Source organism: Pelophylax lessonae, assembly GCF_965119305.1.
Source record: "Pelophylax lessonae genome assembly, chromosome: 13".
In the NCBI taxonomy this organism is placed as follows: Eukaryota; Metazoa; Chordata; class Amphibia; order Anura; family Ranidae; genus Pelophylax; species Pelophylax lessonae.
In genome coordinates, this window is record NC_138780.1 from 120,683,073 (window position 1) to 120,699,644 (window position 16,572).

At 46.3% G+C, this 16,572-nt stretch overlaps 1 protein-coding gene across 1 annotated transcript in view; it reads left to right on the forward strand.

Moving 5' to 3' along the window:
* Positions 1-16,572, forward strand: part of LOC309569394 (uncharacterized protein) — a 326,566-nt gene that overhangs the window by 170,466 nt on the left and 139,528 nt on the right. The window contains exon 22 of the mRNA XM_082275209.1: positions 8,389-8,520. Within this exon, the coding sequence (XP_082131335.1) occupies positions 8,389-8,520 (132 nt within the window). The remainder of the gene's footprint in view (positions 1-8,388; positions 8,521-16,572) is intronic.

Genomic DNA, 16,572 nt, shown 5'->3' on the forward strand with positions numbered 1-16,572 from the left:
CTGGAACTGGAGAAAGTCCAGAGGAGGGCAACAAAAATAATTAGGGGAATGGAGGACATCGGCTATGAGGAAAGACTACAAGCACTGAACCTATTCTCTCTGGAGAAGAGACGATTGAGGGGGGATATGATATCAATGTACAAATACTGTACTGGCGACCCTAGCATAAGGAACAAACTATTCAGAGAAAGGGAATACAATAAGACACGTGGCCACTCACTAAAACTTGAGGAAAGGCGGTTTAACCTTAAAGTGCGTAAGGGGTTCTTCACTGTAAGAGCGGTAAGGATGTGGAATTCTCTTCCACAAGCAGTCGTATCAGCGGGGAGCATAGATAGTTTCAAAAAACTATTAGATGTACACCTTAAAGACCACAACATACAGGGGTACACAATGTACGGTTAAAAGCAAACACACACACGCATCATGGGTTGAACTGGATGGACTTGTGTCTTTTTTCAACCTCACTAACTATGTAACTATGTAACTATGTAACAGTGGCGGCTGGTGCTCTAAATTTTTTTGGGGGGGGGGGCGCAAACAGAAAAATGTAATATGCATTGCTTTGCGGCAAAAAAATGCTGTAAAAAATTGCGTGACTTTGAGGTCACAAAAGTGTGAAAGGGGCCTTCAGTAATCAAGGTATAGTGTGCCCCATTCAATGCAGAGTGACCAGCGTGCCCTTTTTCAATGCAGAATGACCAGCGTGCCCCCATTCAATGCAGAGAGACCAGCGTGCCCCCTTTTAATGCAGAGAGACCAGCGTGCCCCCTTTCAATGCAGAATGACCAGCGTGCCCCCATTTCAATGCAGAATGACCAGCGAGCCCCCTTTCAATGCAGAATGACCAGCGAGCCCCCATTTCAATGCAGAATGACCAGCGTGCCCCGATTTCAATGCAGAATGACCAGCGTGCCCCCATTTCAATGCAGAATGACCAGTGTGCCCCGATTGCAATGCAGAATGACCAGCGTGCCCCCATTCAATGCAGAGAGACCAGCGTGCCCCCTTTCAATGCAGAGAGACCAGCGTGCCCCCTTTCAATGCAGAGAGACCAGCGTGCCACCAGCAGTGGGGGTGGTGTGGGGGGGGACCAGGGGCAGCAGTGGAGGGATCAGTGGCAGCAGTGGGGGGTGGGGGTCAGTGGCAGCAGTGGGGGTGGTGTGGGGGGGATCAGTGGCAGCAGTGGGGGTTGTGTTGGGGGGGTCAGGGGCAGCAATGGGTGTTTTGTGGGGGGGGGGATCAGTGGCAGCAGTGGGGGTGGTGTGGGGGGGATCAGGGGCAGCAGTGGGGGGGTCAGTGGCAGCAGTGGGGGGGTCAGTGGCAGCAGTGGGGGGGGGCAGTGGCAGCATTGGGGGTGGGGTGGGGGGGATCAGTGGCAGCAGTGTGGGTGGTGTGGGGGGGGGATCAGTGGCAGCAGTGGGGGTGGTGTGGGGGGATCAGTGGCAGCAGTGGGGGGGGGGTCAGTGGCAGCAGTGGGGGGTGGTGTGGGGGGATCAGGGGGCAGCAGTGGGGGTGGTGTGGGGGGATCAGTGGCAGCAGTGGGGTGGTGTGGGGGGGATCAGTGGCAGCAGTGGGGGTGGTGTGGGGGGATCAGGGGCAGCAGTGGGGGTGGTGTGGGGGGATCAGTGGCAGCAGTGGGGGTGGTGTGGGGGGGATCAGTGGCAGCAGTGGGGGTGGTGTGGGGGGGGGGATCAGTGGCAGCAGTGGGGTGGTGTGGGGGGGGGGGTCAGTGGCAGTGGCGATAGAGGGATGGGATCAGAGTCACTCACTTGCAGATCACTTGATTCCCCCCTCCGAGGCTCCTTGCGCGGTGGACGGAGAGCTCCTCCCCTTTCACTCTACTCCCGAGTCCCGACATCTTCCTGCAAAAAGAATGGGCGGAGCCCGTGTGCCACTGCCTATGCGGGCGGAGAGGATGGGTGGAGCGGGGACTGTGTGCCTGTGAGAGTGCACCAAAATGACCAGTGCACTATCTCACGGGCGGCGGCGGGCCCCCCTGCAGAGCGGTGTCACCCTCCCTCCGGTGCGGTCCGCCCCCCCCCGCACCCTGCTTGTGACGCCTCTGCCATCACACAAAACCTCCTTGTAGCTCTCACTACTAGTACAGAGAGCAGAACCCTACCCTAAGGCCCCCCTTACATTAACCATCCCTGCAACACTAATCCCCCTGTACCCTAACTCTTACACTAAACTCTCCCTGTAACCTTAACACTAATCATCACATTAAAAACGTCCTGGTAACATTAACACTAACGCTCCCTATAGCCCAAACCTTACACTAGAGCCTTTCTGTATCCCTAATACTAACAAACACTCACAGTATCCAGTCTGAGTACCTTTACACTTACTCCCACACCAACCCTTCTTGTAAACATATTACTACCTCTCCCACTAAGTCTCACTGTAGCCCTCACATTACCCATTACACAAGCCCTCCTTGTAACCCTCCATCAAAATAACCCTCACTTTAGAGTTACCGGTGCAGAAAGCATAACCTAGAACCAAGGCCCCCCTTAAACTAACCATCCCTTTAACACTAATCCTCTCGATAACTGTTACCCTAACAACAACCATGACATTAACTCTCCCTTTAATGCTAATATTAACACTCTCTGTATCCCTAACCCTCACACTAACCCTTTCTGTAACCCCTTACATTAATCCTCCCTGTAACCCTAACACTAACCATCAGCTTAACCCTCTCAGCAACCCTAACACTAATACTTCCTATAACCTAACCCTTACACTGGACCTTTTCTGTATTCCTAATGTGAACACTCACACTAACTCTCATTGTAACCCTCACAGTAGCCACCACACAAACCCTCACTGTAAACCTCTCTCAAAATAACCCTAACTTTGATCCTCACACTAATTCTTCCTGTATTCCTAACATTAGCCTTTTTGTAACCCTCCTACAATGAGTAAAAAAAAAGTATTTAAACCGCTGCTGATTTTGTACGTTTGCCCACTGACAAAGAAGTGATCAGTCTATAATTTTAATGGTAGATTTATTTTAACAGTGAGAGGTAGAATAACAAGAAAAAAAATTCAGAAAAACTTATTTCAAAAAAGTTATAAATTGATTTGCATTTTAATGAGTGAAATAAGTATTTGACCCCTTTGCAAAAAATGACTTAGTACATAGTGGCAAAACCCTTGTTGCCATTCAAAGGCCAGACGTTTCTTGTATTTGGCCACCAAGTTTGCACACATCTCAAAAGGGATTTTGTCCCACTCCTCTTTGCACATCCTCTTCAAGTCATTAGGGTTTTGAGGCTTATGTTTGGTAACTCGAACCTTCAGCTCTCGCCACATATATTCTATGGGATTAAGGTCTGGGGGCTGGCTAGGCTACTCCAGGACCTTAATGTGTTTCTTCTTAAGCCACTTCTTTGTTGCCTTTGCCATGGCTTGTGGGTCATTCTCATGCTGGAATACCCATCCACGACCCATTTTTAATGCTCTGGCTGAGGGAAGGAGATTCTCACCCATAATTTGATGGTACATGACCCCGTCCATCGTCCCTTTGATGCGATGAAGTTGTCCTGTCCCCTTAGCAGAAAAACACCCCCAAAGCATAATGTTTCCACCTCAATGTTTGACGGTGGAGATGTATTCTTGGGGTCTTAGGCAGCGTTCCTCCTCCTCCAAACATGACCAGTTGAGTTGATGTTGTTTGTTTGGTGCTATGGTCCCAGCTACCTTGAGATCGTTGACAAGATTCTCTTGTGTAATTCTGGGCTGATTCCTCACCATTTTCATGATCATTGAAAGCTGAGATCTTGCATGGAGCCCCAGACCGAGGGAGATTGTGTTTCTTAAATTCGCAAATAATCATACCAACTGTTGTCACCCTCTCACCAAGCTGCTTGGTGATGGTCTTGTAGTCCATTCCAGCCTTGTGTAGGTCTACAATCTTGTCCCTGACATCCTGGGACAGCTCTTTGGTCTTGGATATGGTGGAGAGATTGGAATCTGATTGATTGCTTTTGTGGACAGGTCTCTTTTATACAGGTAACAAGCTGAGATTAGGAGTACTCCCTTTTGGAGAGTGCTCCTAATCTCAGCTCGTTACCTGTATAGAAGACACCTGGGAGGCAGAAATATTGCTGATTGATAGAGGATAAAATACTTATTTCACTCATTAAAATGCAAATCCATTTATAACTTTGTTTTTCTGGATTTTTTTTTTTGTTATTCTGACACTCACTGTTAAAATAAACCTACCATTAAAATTATGGACTGATCATTTCTTTGTCAGTGGGCAAACGTACAAAATCAGCAGGGGATCAAATACTTTTTTCCCCTTACTGTAATAACACACCCAGTATACCGAACACTAACAATTCCTGTAACCCTAACAGCAGTGTAACTCTAACACTAGCCCTCAAAATAACTATCTGTGTAATCCCAACATAACCCTCACAATAACCCTACCTGTTGCAGTGCAGAAGTGAGCTCCTAACTCTGCTACTTAATCTCCCCCAGCTCCATGTGTATGTCCCCTCCTGGCTCCCAACCGCCCCAAATACAGCAACAGCCCTGGCTTTAATCTTTAGCCATAGACCCCACACCTTCAGGGCTGCTTAATTAGCAGACTCTGGCCCCCTCCCTCTGTCCTGTAGGCTGCAGGCTCAGCAGATACCAGGGGCTCTGTTGCACTGTTAGCAGTGGAGTTCCTAACACTCAGGCACCAAAATAGCTGCCCGTGCACAATCTACTGTTCCTGCTGCTGCAGCCTCCCCAGGACAAAAACCACAATGCCTAGGGATTGTACACCCATCAGGTGGTGAGACTGGTTGCTCAGCATTAACCTGTGCATGGCCCCTCCCTACCGTCTCATGCCTGTACATCTCAGGACCTTTAAAAGTGTTACTAAACCCAGGACCCTGCATTCACTATATCTGGTCTCCCACAGTACACATAACATGGAAATGCAATTATTTTAGTATATATAAACTGCTTAATACCTTTTCTCATCAGCAGTATATAGCAGTCTTGTGACTTCTATCAGTGTCTGGTTAAAGCTTGTAGGAGGAATTTTCATTCTACTCTGACTGTCCTATGAGGATGCAGGATCCCTGACCCTCTCTCTGGACAGTGCTGATTGGATCTGTGCCCATCGCATGCACCCAGCCAAAAAAAAACCTCTCTTACAATACACACCAAAGTGAGCATGTGCAGAGTGCCCCCAAGGTCCTGTTCTATTAGGAGATGTATTGGGGGCAGTGGAAGAAGGGGAGGCCTTTTTACACAATGTACAGAATTAACACCTTCCACAGTGAGTATATCAAGCATGTTTTACTGCATATACAAACTGATTTTACTCTTATGAGTTTAGTAACACTTTTATGTCTGTCGGAGAGCTAAGTAGGCATTCCTTACTCTAAATAGCAGACCAGAGCCTATGCATAGGCAAGGCTCAGTCTGTGCATGTAAAGGAACAGCTGTGCAGAGGCTTGAACATTGAACTTACACAGCCCTGTTTCCCTCCAGGATTTATACTTTTGCTGTACCATATTGCTGTCTTGTGGCCCCAGCTGGAATAACTCTTGCTGTACCTTGAGTTGCAGAGAATAAACAAAAAAAACAAAAAAACGTACTTGATAATTTGTAATCTTCTCTATAATATCGCAGCTCAGTTTATATTCTCATTGCTGTAATGAATGAACTGTGCGCATAGGAGTTACACCATTCTGAAAAGTGGCTGCAGATTCCCAGAAGACAGGGCGAAGATGTCAGCACCCGTGAAGGAAGGCAAGTTTAGCTCCGCTGTAACTCTAGCTTGTGCTTTTTAAAGGAGTTATAGCAGCTGTTTTTTTTTTTTCTCTTTTGGAAAAAATATTTAAGTCACACATATACAGTAAAAGCTGACCATTGAAAAACAAAAAGAGGTGGTGTGTAAATACCAACTGGCAGACCGCATCATCTGGTATATGTCATTTTTTATTTTGCTCCTAATTCAGCTTTAAGAAATATCCTCATATGAAATTGCCAGATTTTGTGACAGATACAGAGGGCACTTCTGACATTACAGACATTAATGTCTAATGACACTTCATGCATGTCTACAGCAGCCAGGGGTCTTCCCTACAGTGCAGTCATGAAATGTCACTTGGATCAGGTGACATTTCATGCAATGAATGTGAAGGTGTTTTTAGCACTAGCATAGATATATATGCATTTTAATTAGATTGTGACACAATAACAGTTTTCACTTGTTTGAAAAATTAAACCTCCGCATTAAAAAATTAAAAAAATTGCCCCCAGGAGCTTGATGCCACAATGTACAAGTATGCACCGCATCTTAGCATATCATGGCAAACTTACCTCCTCCAGCATTCGGTATAAGCACTCTCACCTGTCACAGGTTTTTCTATCTTCTCTGTCTTCCTTCTTGGTTTGGGCACACAAGGTACACACCACTCTAAGGCAACCCGCCTAGAGATCCACAGCCACTTGAAATACCTGGGTGCTAGCTAAGTCCACAACCGCAATAAATGGAGATGAAGGATGAAGATAGCGGAACTCCAAAGATACAAAGAGATTTCTTTATTGAGTAAATCTGGTAAAATCCAATGACTCTTATGTGTATGCGCAGAAGTGACATTATCACGGCCTGGCCAATCAAGCAGCCAAAGAAGCCAAACCCTGAAGGAAATGAAGGATGAAGATAGCGGCATTCCGAAGTGAAAAAGAGACTTCTTTATTAAGTAAATCCCTTAAAATCCAAAGACTAAATAAAATCACACACAGTTCCAGAACAACAATAAACACGTTTCACATGTCAATGCTTATTCATTACTCACTGACATGTGAAACCCATTTGCAGGCTGTCCTGGAACTGTGTGTGCTTTTAGTCTTTGGATTTTAACAGATTTACTCAATAAAGAAGTCTTTTTTTCACTTCAGACTGCCGCTATATTCATCATTCATTTCCTTCTGGGTTTGGCATCTTTGGCTGCTTATGCAGGCTGTGATGATGTCACTTCCTCGCATACACATGAGAGTCACATCATCACAGAACAGAGCTGAGCCGTGAATGTAAGTTGGGCTGCGCATGCACAGCTCTGTGTACATTACCATTGACAGGCAGGGAAAAGCACCTATGACAGAAGAGACTAATTGGATCTCTTTTGTCATAAATATCCTGTCAGCAGTTTTTATTTTTTTTATTTATTTTTCCCGCTTTAACTGGCTGTAATGGTTACAAAATATTAGCACCATTTTTCAAGACTGATTATTGCAGCCTGTTAATTTGTGTATTGGTGATGCTATTAAAACCGGTAGCTTTTAGGAATCATTATCCAGCATAGGACTTCCTCTGATCACTTTAATTGTACTGCTGAAATACAAATCATTAAAGGGTAACTCCACTTTCGGGGAAAATAGCAAATAAAAAAAAAAAAGCAAAAAGGCAAATTTAAAAACATTAAATTACAATATGACTTGAGTCACAGTTGTATATACTATATATATGTGTGTATATATATATATATATATATATATATATATATATATATATTTATATATACAACTGCGACTCAGGTCCTATTGTAATTGAATGTTTTTAAAAATTGCCTTTCCTTTTCAATCTGCAGTTCTGCATTTTCTGTAAAATGCAATGCAGTATAGTCACCTGGAGGTGTTCTGTTCTCAGAATGTGCACAGAACGTGCCCCAGAAACATAATTTCATTAAGATACTAAGATACAAGTCAGATTTGGCATCCCCTGCAACAAAAATGGCATTTTTGATGAGATACTTCCAATAGCAATTCACATCTAAAGGAATGCAGACCCCTCAGTTTTCCTCATTAGAGCCCTGCAGGTGAAGCAGCTGATTTAAAATGATGAAACTGCTCCCATTAGATACACTTTCCACATAGACACATACAAACACACAGATTTCTTCAGAATAACAAAAGGTAGGAATATGCAACAAAGTTTGTTAAAATCCTTGTAATGTTCAGAGATCACCCAGAGAGGAATGTTTTTTTTCTCAACAAAAGTGGAGTTACTCTTTAAAGGAAAACTTTTTGTCTATGTTTTGGATAGAGTTTATAATGGTTAACATAATTGTCAGGTATTATTGCTGCCTGTTTCCCTGCTGGGGAAAACAGAGACAATGCCCTCCTCACTTTTGAAGAAATATTTATCACTTCCAGTTCTGTCTACAGCACAGCAAGTGAATGAAATCATATCAATGGAACACAGAAAAAAAACTTACAGGAATGAGTAAACTTTCAATATAGTTTTATGTTAGTGCCAATACACTTTAACATGCTGTAGATTTACCCATTGCTGAAGCAGAACAGAATTGAGTCTTTATGCTTCGTCTATGCTCTGTTCCATAAATTTCTTTGATTTGCATACTTTAATAGGATGCAGCTGAAAGCTTCAGACAGGCTCTGGTAATAATGGGTCATTCAGAAGAGAGGTCATCCAACTCTGACAGGGCAGAGATCTTCTACTTGTTGGGTCTTTGCTATATGGAGCAGTTCAAGTTCTTACAGGTGAGCAGAGTGCAGAGACACTGCCAGATTTTGGATGCTGTTTTTTGCCTTGTCCAAATTACTGTGATGCTGTTGCATAACTACATACGTCACAGACTGTGAGGAATAGCACTTACATTACACTTACACCTCAAGTGTTTTTTGGAACACATTAACACTGCAGAGAAAAGTTTGAAAAGTGTGTTATAAGGTTCAGTGAAAGTCTTAGCTGAGCTTTTTAATTCAGAGAAAAACTCTGCAATATATTGCTAAATCTTTAGCAGCTTTTGGGATAAAAGTTAAAGATATACTATAATGAAATGTTATTTTGCATGAAGTTAGAAAAAGAATAACCTGGCTCTAGAATACCCCTGACCCCTCTGGTTACCTAGATTTCTGGGATCACCTAAAGTAGAGCTTTACAAAGTAACAGGTTCGCTTTGCTTCTGGTAGGCAGATATTACTTCTCTTTCCATAACTTAGCCTCTTGAGGTGGGCACACCCTTACCCTTAGGCTCAGTTCACATATTGGTGCCAAAAAAAGTCTTTTAGGCGACAGGCGTCCCGTGATTCTGTTTGCGTGATTTTACTGCGATTCGTCGGGCGTCAATCGCTGCGTTTGGGGTGCTATTGAAAGTGACGGAAATTGCGCGGGCGTCCCACGATTTGCCGTGATTCGGAATCACAGCGATTCTGCTCGCGATCCGGGATGCCATTATGTGAACGGAGCCATTAGCTCTAGTGAAAGCTTAAAGTCAGAGGGCTGATGAATCTCTCCACACCTACATATAATCATAAGTTACGATTATATCTTACTATCATTTGAAATCTATTTCCCTGTGTGCATAGTGTATCAAATAGGCGGGCGGTCAGCAATACGTTGATTATTTCTATCACAGGGGATTGACCGGAAAAAAAATCAGTGATCTATTAAAGCTCCTATGGCCACCAATTACTAATGCACATTTTCTTTGTTAATTATGGTAATGGCTTAAAATGAAATCGTAGAAATCTTTTTTCTTTTTCTCTTACGTCCTCTGACAGTCGCAGCCCGTTCAGTATTCCTTCGCCATTGGGTAATGTTCCCTCTCTGCAGGAGCAGGCTAGGTAGTGAAAAGGTTAACAACAAAAGCTTTACACAGACACACCTCTAGAGGGCTGTCCCTCAGACATTACCCATCAGCCACTTGGTGCTGCTCTTCAGTTTCTTGCTGCCTAGCTCAGGAGTAGGACTAGGGTACCCTGCTGGGACACCTTGTCTCAGTTTTTTATTTACTTTGGAAAATATATAAACAGATGTTTGTTTGTATAATTGTATTATGGTACCAACATCCCTAATAATAATGCAAAAAACAAGGAGTTAGGTGAAAGCCCTGGTGTGAGGGTCGAACACAGACACCTTGTTGGAAGTGAGGAAGGTCTAGAAATAATAAAGGAAAGAAACGAAATTAATAGAATTTAGGCAGAAAAAAGGAAAAGGTTGAAAGAAAAAAGGAAAAGCAAGAGGACTGAAAGAAAAATGGTGGAGGGGAAGGAAGGAAAGAAAAGGAGGGAGTAGGGGGGAAGGAGGAAATGGAAAAGAGGAGGAAAAGAGAAGGGGAAGGGGGAGGGGGGGGAAAAAGGGGGGGAAAGGGGGGAGAAGGAAGGAAAAGGGAGAAAAGGGAAAGAAGAAAGAGAAAAGCAGGGGGTTGGATGGAGAGGGAAGGGGGGAAAAATAAGAAGGAAAGTTAGTAGAGGCTAATGGGATTTTAACGGTACTTAAATCAACGATGGAAAAACCACCATGTATAAAAATATATAAATTTTATTGTTCCATTAAAAATTACATACAGAAAGAAGAGAAAAAAATTATTATTATAAAATAAAGGATTGTACAGAATAGATTACCATCATAGTCATATTAATTACATACAGTTCTGAACATTGCAGGCAGTATCGATGTTATACAAGCTCCGATAGCCCCAAACCATTTCTTTCCTTTATTATTTCTAGACCTTCCTCACTTCCAACAAGGTGTCTGTGTTCGACCCTCACACCAGGGCTTTCACCTAACTCCTTGTTTTTTGCATTACTTTGGAAAATGTTTTTTCTTTTATTTTCTCACTCACTATCGCTAGTTAGTCAGGGGGATCCTCCTGGAGGACTACAAGCGACAGCAGAGCTGGGCCTCGCACTGGATAATCTAGATCCTTATGGAGTCCCAGCCTGCCAGCGAGCGTGCGCAGGTTATTGATATGCCCAGGCCTCGCCACGACGGTGCCCCTGTGGATGGGGACGAGCCTGCGGAGAGCCTCTTCGCCGGGATGTCTCAATTCCAGAACTCCCTGTGTTGCAGCATCCCTTCCTGGCTGACAGCACCCCCACTCAGGGTGGGAGGTGTTCTGTATCGGAACGGAGACCGCGGTCCGTGGTATGGTGAGTGATGCTACCCCCGTGTCCCTGGAACAGTCGCCTGTGGGGGAGTCATGTGGGCCCACTCCTAGGGGAAGGCAGAAACTAAGGTCTCTGTAGTGTCCCCCCTGGCTGATATGGATGGCCCATACCTCTCTGGCCCTTTGGGGGCGCTCTGCGGTGAACAGTGCCTGGTGGGGGGCTTATTACCTTGTCCTGGGGGTGTCTCTGAGGGATCCCCGCGATGGCCAGCTCCTGGGTGTCCTGACTTTTGGTGCCGTTCGATTTGGCCGCCATTTTGGGTCAGGGCAGCTTTTCTGGCTTCCCTGTTAGGGTATCGGCCATTTTCTAAGCATTTGGCACCGGTTCGGGCGCCATCCTGACTGTGGGCGGCCGCCTAGTAAGGGCGGAGGCCATTTTGCTAGTGCTTCTGTTCCATTACATTTAATAGGGATCCATATTGCTGTGGCTTCCATCGGCCTCTAGTGATTGCAGATCACATCCTTTTGACTGCAGCGGTTCATGAAGGGGTCTGGTAGTTTACATTGTGACACTGTGGGGCTATTCTCTTCTGTTTTCACGGACATTTCCCCCTAAAAACTGTGCCTTTCCTGTTTATACATCATTTATAAGGGGACTCCAGCGGCAAAGCAAATTTGCAGTGCGGACTGCAGAATCCACCGATTTAAAGGGCCAGTGTCCAAAAAAATTTTTCGTTTTCAAAATGGAGTCTCAGGATGGCAATTTCCCCACAGACCTGGTTGTTGCTTCGGGGACCCTAAAACAACGTCCATGGCCTCCTTATCTGCTGCATGTGTGATTTTGGCATCAAAGTTTGATCTGCTGCTGTCTGAACGTACTGTTCCTAAATGGCCGATGCCCTCTCAGTTTTCTGATCAGGGCCTGCTTTGGTTGCCACGGACAATGTCCCCCCTGAGGGGTCCAAGTCCTCACATTTGGAAGGGGAAGTGGTGAAGTCTTCCTCCACTGCAGCGCTGGAACGAGCTATAGTAGAAGCTCCTATTCACTTATTCACTCCGTCAGGGAGACTTTGAATATTGATGTTGTGCCTGCCCAGTCAGGTAAAACGGGTTTCCTTCGGGTCCCGCTAAGCCCAGAAGTCAGGTCAGGTTTTCCCCTGCCCCGAGGAGTTTCACGACACCGTGAACAGTCGCGTCGCTTCACACATATGCTGGTGGTGCCTAAGCGGTTTCACCAATGCTGGCCCTTTGCGGATCTGGTCAACACCCGTTGGACGGCGTTGCCTAAGGTGGACCACACATTTCTAGGTTGCTTAAATCCACGTTGATGCCCGTGGAGGACTCCCTGGTGTTCAGAGAGCTGGCGAATAGGCGCGTGTAGACGCTTTCCCGCCACGTATTAGGTGGTGGGCTTTCTGCTCAAACCTGTGTTTGCTTCTGTGCTGTTTTCACAAACGGTCACTGAAGGTTCAAGGTGCTTAGGCGCACCTTAGTAGCGGAGTCAGTCCCTCCTACTGTCCTTGACCTGGTGGAGGCTCCTCTAGTCGCAAGGTTATCGGCGGTTGGGGTCGCAATCCGCCGCATTTTTGGCAAAAAAGCTGGTCGGCTGACCACGTTCCCAAAAGGACTGTGTCTGATGTCCCTTATGTGGGAGATCGACTCTATTGGGACAAACCTCTAAGGGAAAATCACCCCGCGCTAGGCGGGGTCCTTCCTTCAAGGCTCATTGTGGGTCCTTTTGTGCCTCAGGGGCACAGGAGAAAGGTAAATCCTTTAAAGGCCTCCGGCGGTCACAAGACGCCATGGGAAGCCCAAGGCCGGTCAGTCCGGTGTGGCGGCCCAGTCCTCCTTTGTCTGAAGGGATGCCCTCACCCATTTCAGGGGTAGGGGGACGTCTGCGTTGCTTTTGGGAACCCTGGTTGTCCCAAATCCGGGATAGGTGGGTTCACGAACCGATTCGCTCAGGGTACAATATCGCGTTTCGATCTCGCTCCACAGACAGGTTCTTTCCATCAAATCTCTGTCTGTCTCCCCATCATTTGCAAGATCTCATGGGGGCTGTGCAAGATCTTCTTGCTCTAGGAGTTATTATACCGGTCCCTCAGCGGGACAGGTTTCACGGGTTCTATTCCAACCTGTTCACGGTGCCCAGGAAACAGGGAAAAGTGCGTCCGAGTCTGGGCCTCAAGTCTCTAACTGCTTTGTGCGGGTACAGAGGTTCCAGATGGAATCCAACCGGTCGATGGTGGTGTTGTCAAGTCAAGGAGTTTTTTCTGGCCTCCATCGACTTGAAGGATGCATATCTGCACATCCCTATCTACGAAGGTAATCAGCGGTATCTCCGCTTCGCAGTGGCAGAGGACCACTTTCAATTTGTTGCATTACCCTTGGTCCAACTTCGGCTCCCAGGGTATTCACCAAAGTTTTGGCCCCGGTTCTGGCTTTGCTGTGCAAGAGGGGGATTGCGGTCCTCGGTTATCTGGATGACCTCCTGTTGAGGACGAGTTTGTGTGCCACTCTGTCGAGCAATCTAACAGTCTCAGTTGAGATGCTCCAGGAGTTCGGGTGGACCATCAACTTCCAGAAGTCGGCACTGACTCTGTTAGTTCGTCTCAGTTACCTGGGGATGGTCCTAGACTCTGCTCAAGCGAAGGTTTGTTCTTCCGGAGGAAACACTTCAGACCTTGCAGGGCGGGTTCATGTGCCTCAGGGACAGCAATCTCTTCTCTCTATGGGCCTGCATGCGGTCCCTGGGAATGATGGTTTCGGCCTTTGAAGCCATCCCGTTTGCTCGGTTTCACACGAGACCTCTGCAAGCAGAGGTTCTTGCCAGGTGGTACAAGGATCCTCAGTCGTTAGACAGGAGGATATGTTTCTGTCGCCTTATGAGGACGGAACTGTCGTGGTGGATTCTATCACCCACTCTGACTCAAGGCAAGTCTTTTCTACCTCTGTTGTGAACTGTAGTCACCACGGATGCCAGCCTGTCGGGCTGGAGTGGAGTTCTGGTCACCTTATGTGCCCGGGGGACTTGGTCGGCGGAGGAATTCCTCCCTGCCAATTAAATGTCTTGGTTCTCCGAGCGATCAAGCTATGCTTGCTTCATTGGTTGTCTCGGCTACACAGTTGCCCGGTTCATGTTCAAACGGACAACGACACGGCGGTGGCTTACGTCAATCGCCAAGGGGGCACCAAGAGTGCTCGGACGGCTAAGGAAGTGGCCAAGATCCTGTCACATTCCGGGAGTGGAAAGCTGGCAGGCGTACCATCTGAGTCGTCAGTCCTTGGATCAGGGGTGATGATCCCTGCACCCGGAGGTGTTTCATCTCCTGTGTGCCCAGTGGGGGACTCTGGACGTGGATCTGTTTGGGTCCCGTCTCAACAAAAAGGTGGGAAGGTTCGTGGCCAGGACCCGCGATCCTCTGGCGGACGCCACGGACGCGTTAGTGGTGCCCTGGCACCGGTATTGGCTGATTTATGCCTTCCCTCTGATTCAACTGTTGTCCAGGTTCCTCCACGGGTTAGCATTGGAACAGTTGCTGGTATTTCTGGTGGCCCCAGACTGGACCCAAGGATGGTCGTCGAGCCTCCCTGGCGGCTACCTCTGGGAGAAGATCTACTGTCTTAAGGGCCGATCTTCCATCCTGCTTTACAGTCTCTGGCTTTAACAGCATGCCTCCTGCAGAGAGGGCACATTACCCAATGTGGAAGGAATACTGAACGGGCTGTGTACAGGTGTAAATTGCTCAAGGTGAATTTTATTCATCTATTTGTAGGTGGCTCAGTATACCTGCAAGGAGGTTATTTATATATTTTATTTGTAAAATATAGATTGTGTACATATAGTAAAAACAGATATAAAAGAAAAGTCTGAAAACTGAAACAATTTCTAAAAATGTACTGAAAACCTATATACCACCTTTTTAAGGTACCTATGAAATTATTGGCAAAGGGAAATAGATTTACCCGATATGCTGATAATTAGCCCATATATGAGCCATTCTCAAAATTTTCCACCAAATGACTGACTGCATAGTAATTGTTTCAGTATGGTGAACAGTGTTCAAACCTATTTTATCTAGACCTGCGCCATCTGCTGAAAGATATTCAGCAAAAAAAAAAAAATTGCGGCCCCCCATATGCTCTCCCACCCCCCCATCCCAAGTTGCTGATAGGGGTTAAAACTAGTAGCGGCTGGTGCTCCATCGGTCGGGGGGGCAGGAGATGGACCTGGCCATGGACCTCCCCCCCGTCACTCCAGAGTCCAGTCCACACCATATCCCCCCCCAGTGCCCGTTCACTTACCTTGTTCCTCCGGACTGACAGGCGGCGGCGGCTTCCCCCTCAGTCTCCTCCATGTCCCCTCTCGGAGGCCGTCTCCTCCCTCCTCTGCCAATAGGATGACTTCTCCTTTGGTCAATTAGGAAACGGGTCTCAGGACCCGCTTACTGATTGGCTGGGAGGAGAATCAGTGTGGCAATAGCAAATATTCATTCACTATTGTCACATAACTGGGTGGACTCAGAGCGCAGTGCTCTGCACCCCAAGCCCACCCTTTTTTTGAAGCCTATTAGAGCCTCTGCTTCAAAAAAAAAAAAAAACCCTCATTGGAATCCATGCATCCGGCTCCCTGCATGTAGATTAGGGGGCCGGACACATGGATAGAGGGGGCGGCGCCCCTGTGCCCCTAATGGATGGGCCGCCACTGGTGACTTACCTCGGCGCTGGGTCAGGCTCCGCTGGCGCCCCCTGATAAGTAGCGCCCTAGGCGGCTGCCTAGGTCGCCTGACAGGTAGCGCCGGCCCTGGCTAGCCCTGACCTTATCTATGCTTATGATTTGGTATTTTGTTCTGGACAAATAGTGATGAGTGAATTGAATCTCAATGTTTCAGACAAAATGAGATATCCTTTATGTTTTACGGTCCATGTAGAATACATACTTGCTTCGAGATCAGATGCAATTGTTGACAAATGAATCAGTATTGGGATAATCACTGGCACTAGATATAATACAATTCCTAGTCCTATAAGATCATTTTTTATTATAAATATACAAACATTGCTTTCAAAGGTATGAGAGAGAGAAGTACTTAGCAGTCTTTGCAAGCAACTGCAATTAATTTGATGAAAAGAGAAAGCGAATGACCTTCTCAGTGTAGTGCATATGGTATAGGGCAATTTGTGCTGAGATGTTTAAATTTTGCACATGAGCTCTAGCTGTTATTGACATGTATCAAATAATTCATTATTTCTATTAGGCATAAGTCCTGGGCTATCTAGATGCTGGAAAAAACATTTCAGCACCATGGACAGCAAAGTCATTTTATTCCTAATCTCACACTGTTTAGGATGATATATAGATATAACGGAATTTTTGTAAAATCTTACCTGTAAAATTCCTTTCTCTGAGTCCTCCGACAGTCGCCGCCTCTTCATATTCGTCACATATGGGGTATTAGACTTTGCTCCGAAGGAGTAGCTAGGCAACAGAATATGTTAACATTAAAGCTTTTAACATATCCCACCCTCAAGGGGTGGTCCCCTCAGTCAATACCCTCCTACTTCCTGCAACCATATCTCAGTTTTAGTGGAATAGCAGTAGAGTATACAACCAAACCCCAAAAGAGGGGCGGGGGCGGCGACTGTCGGAGGACTCAGAGAAAGGAATTTTACAGGTAAGATTTTACAAAAATTCCGTTTT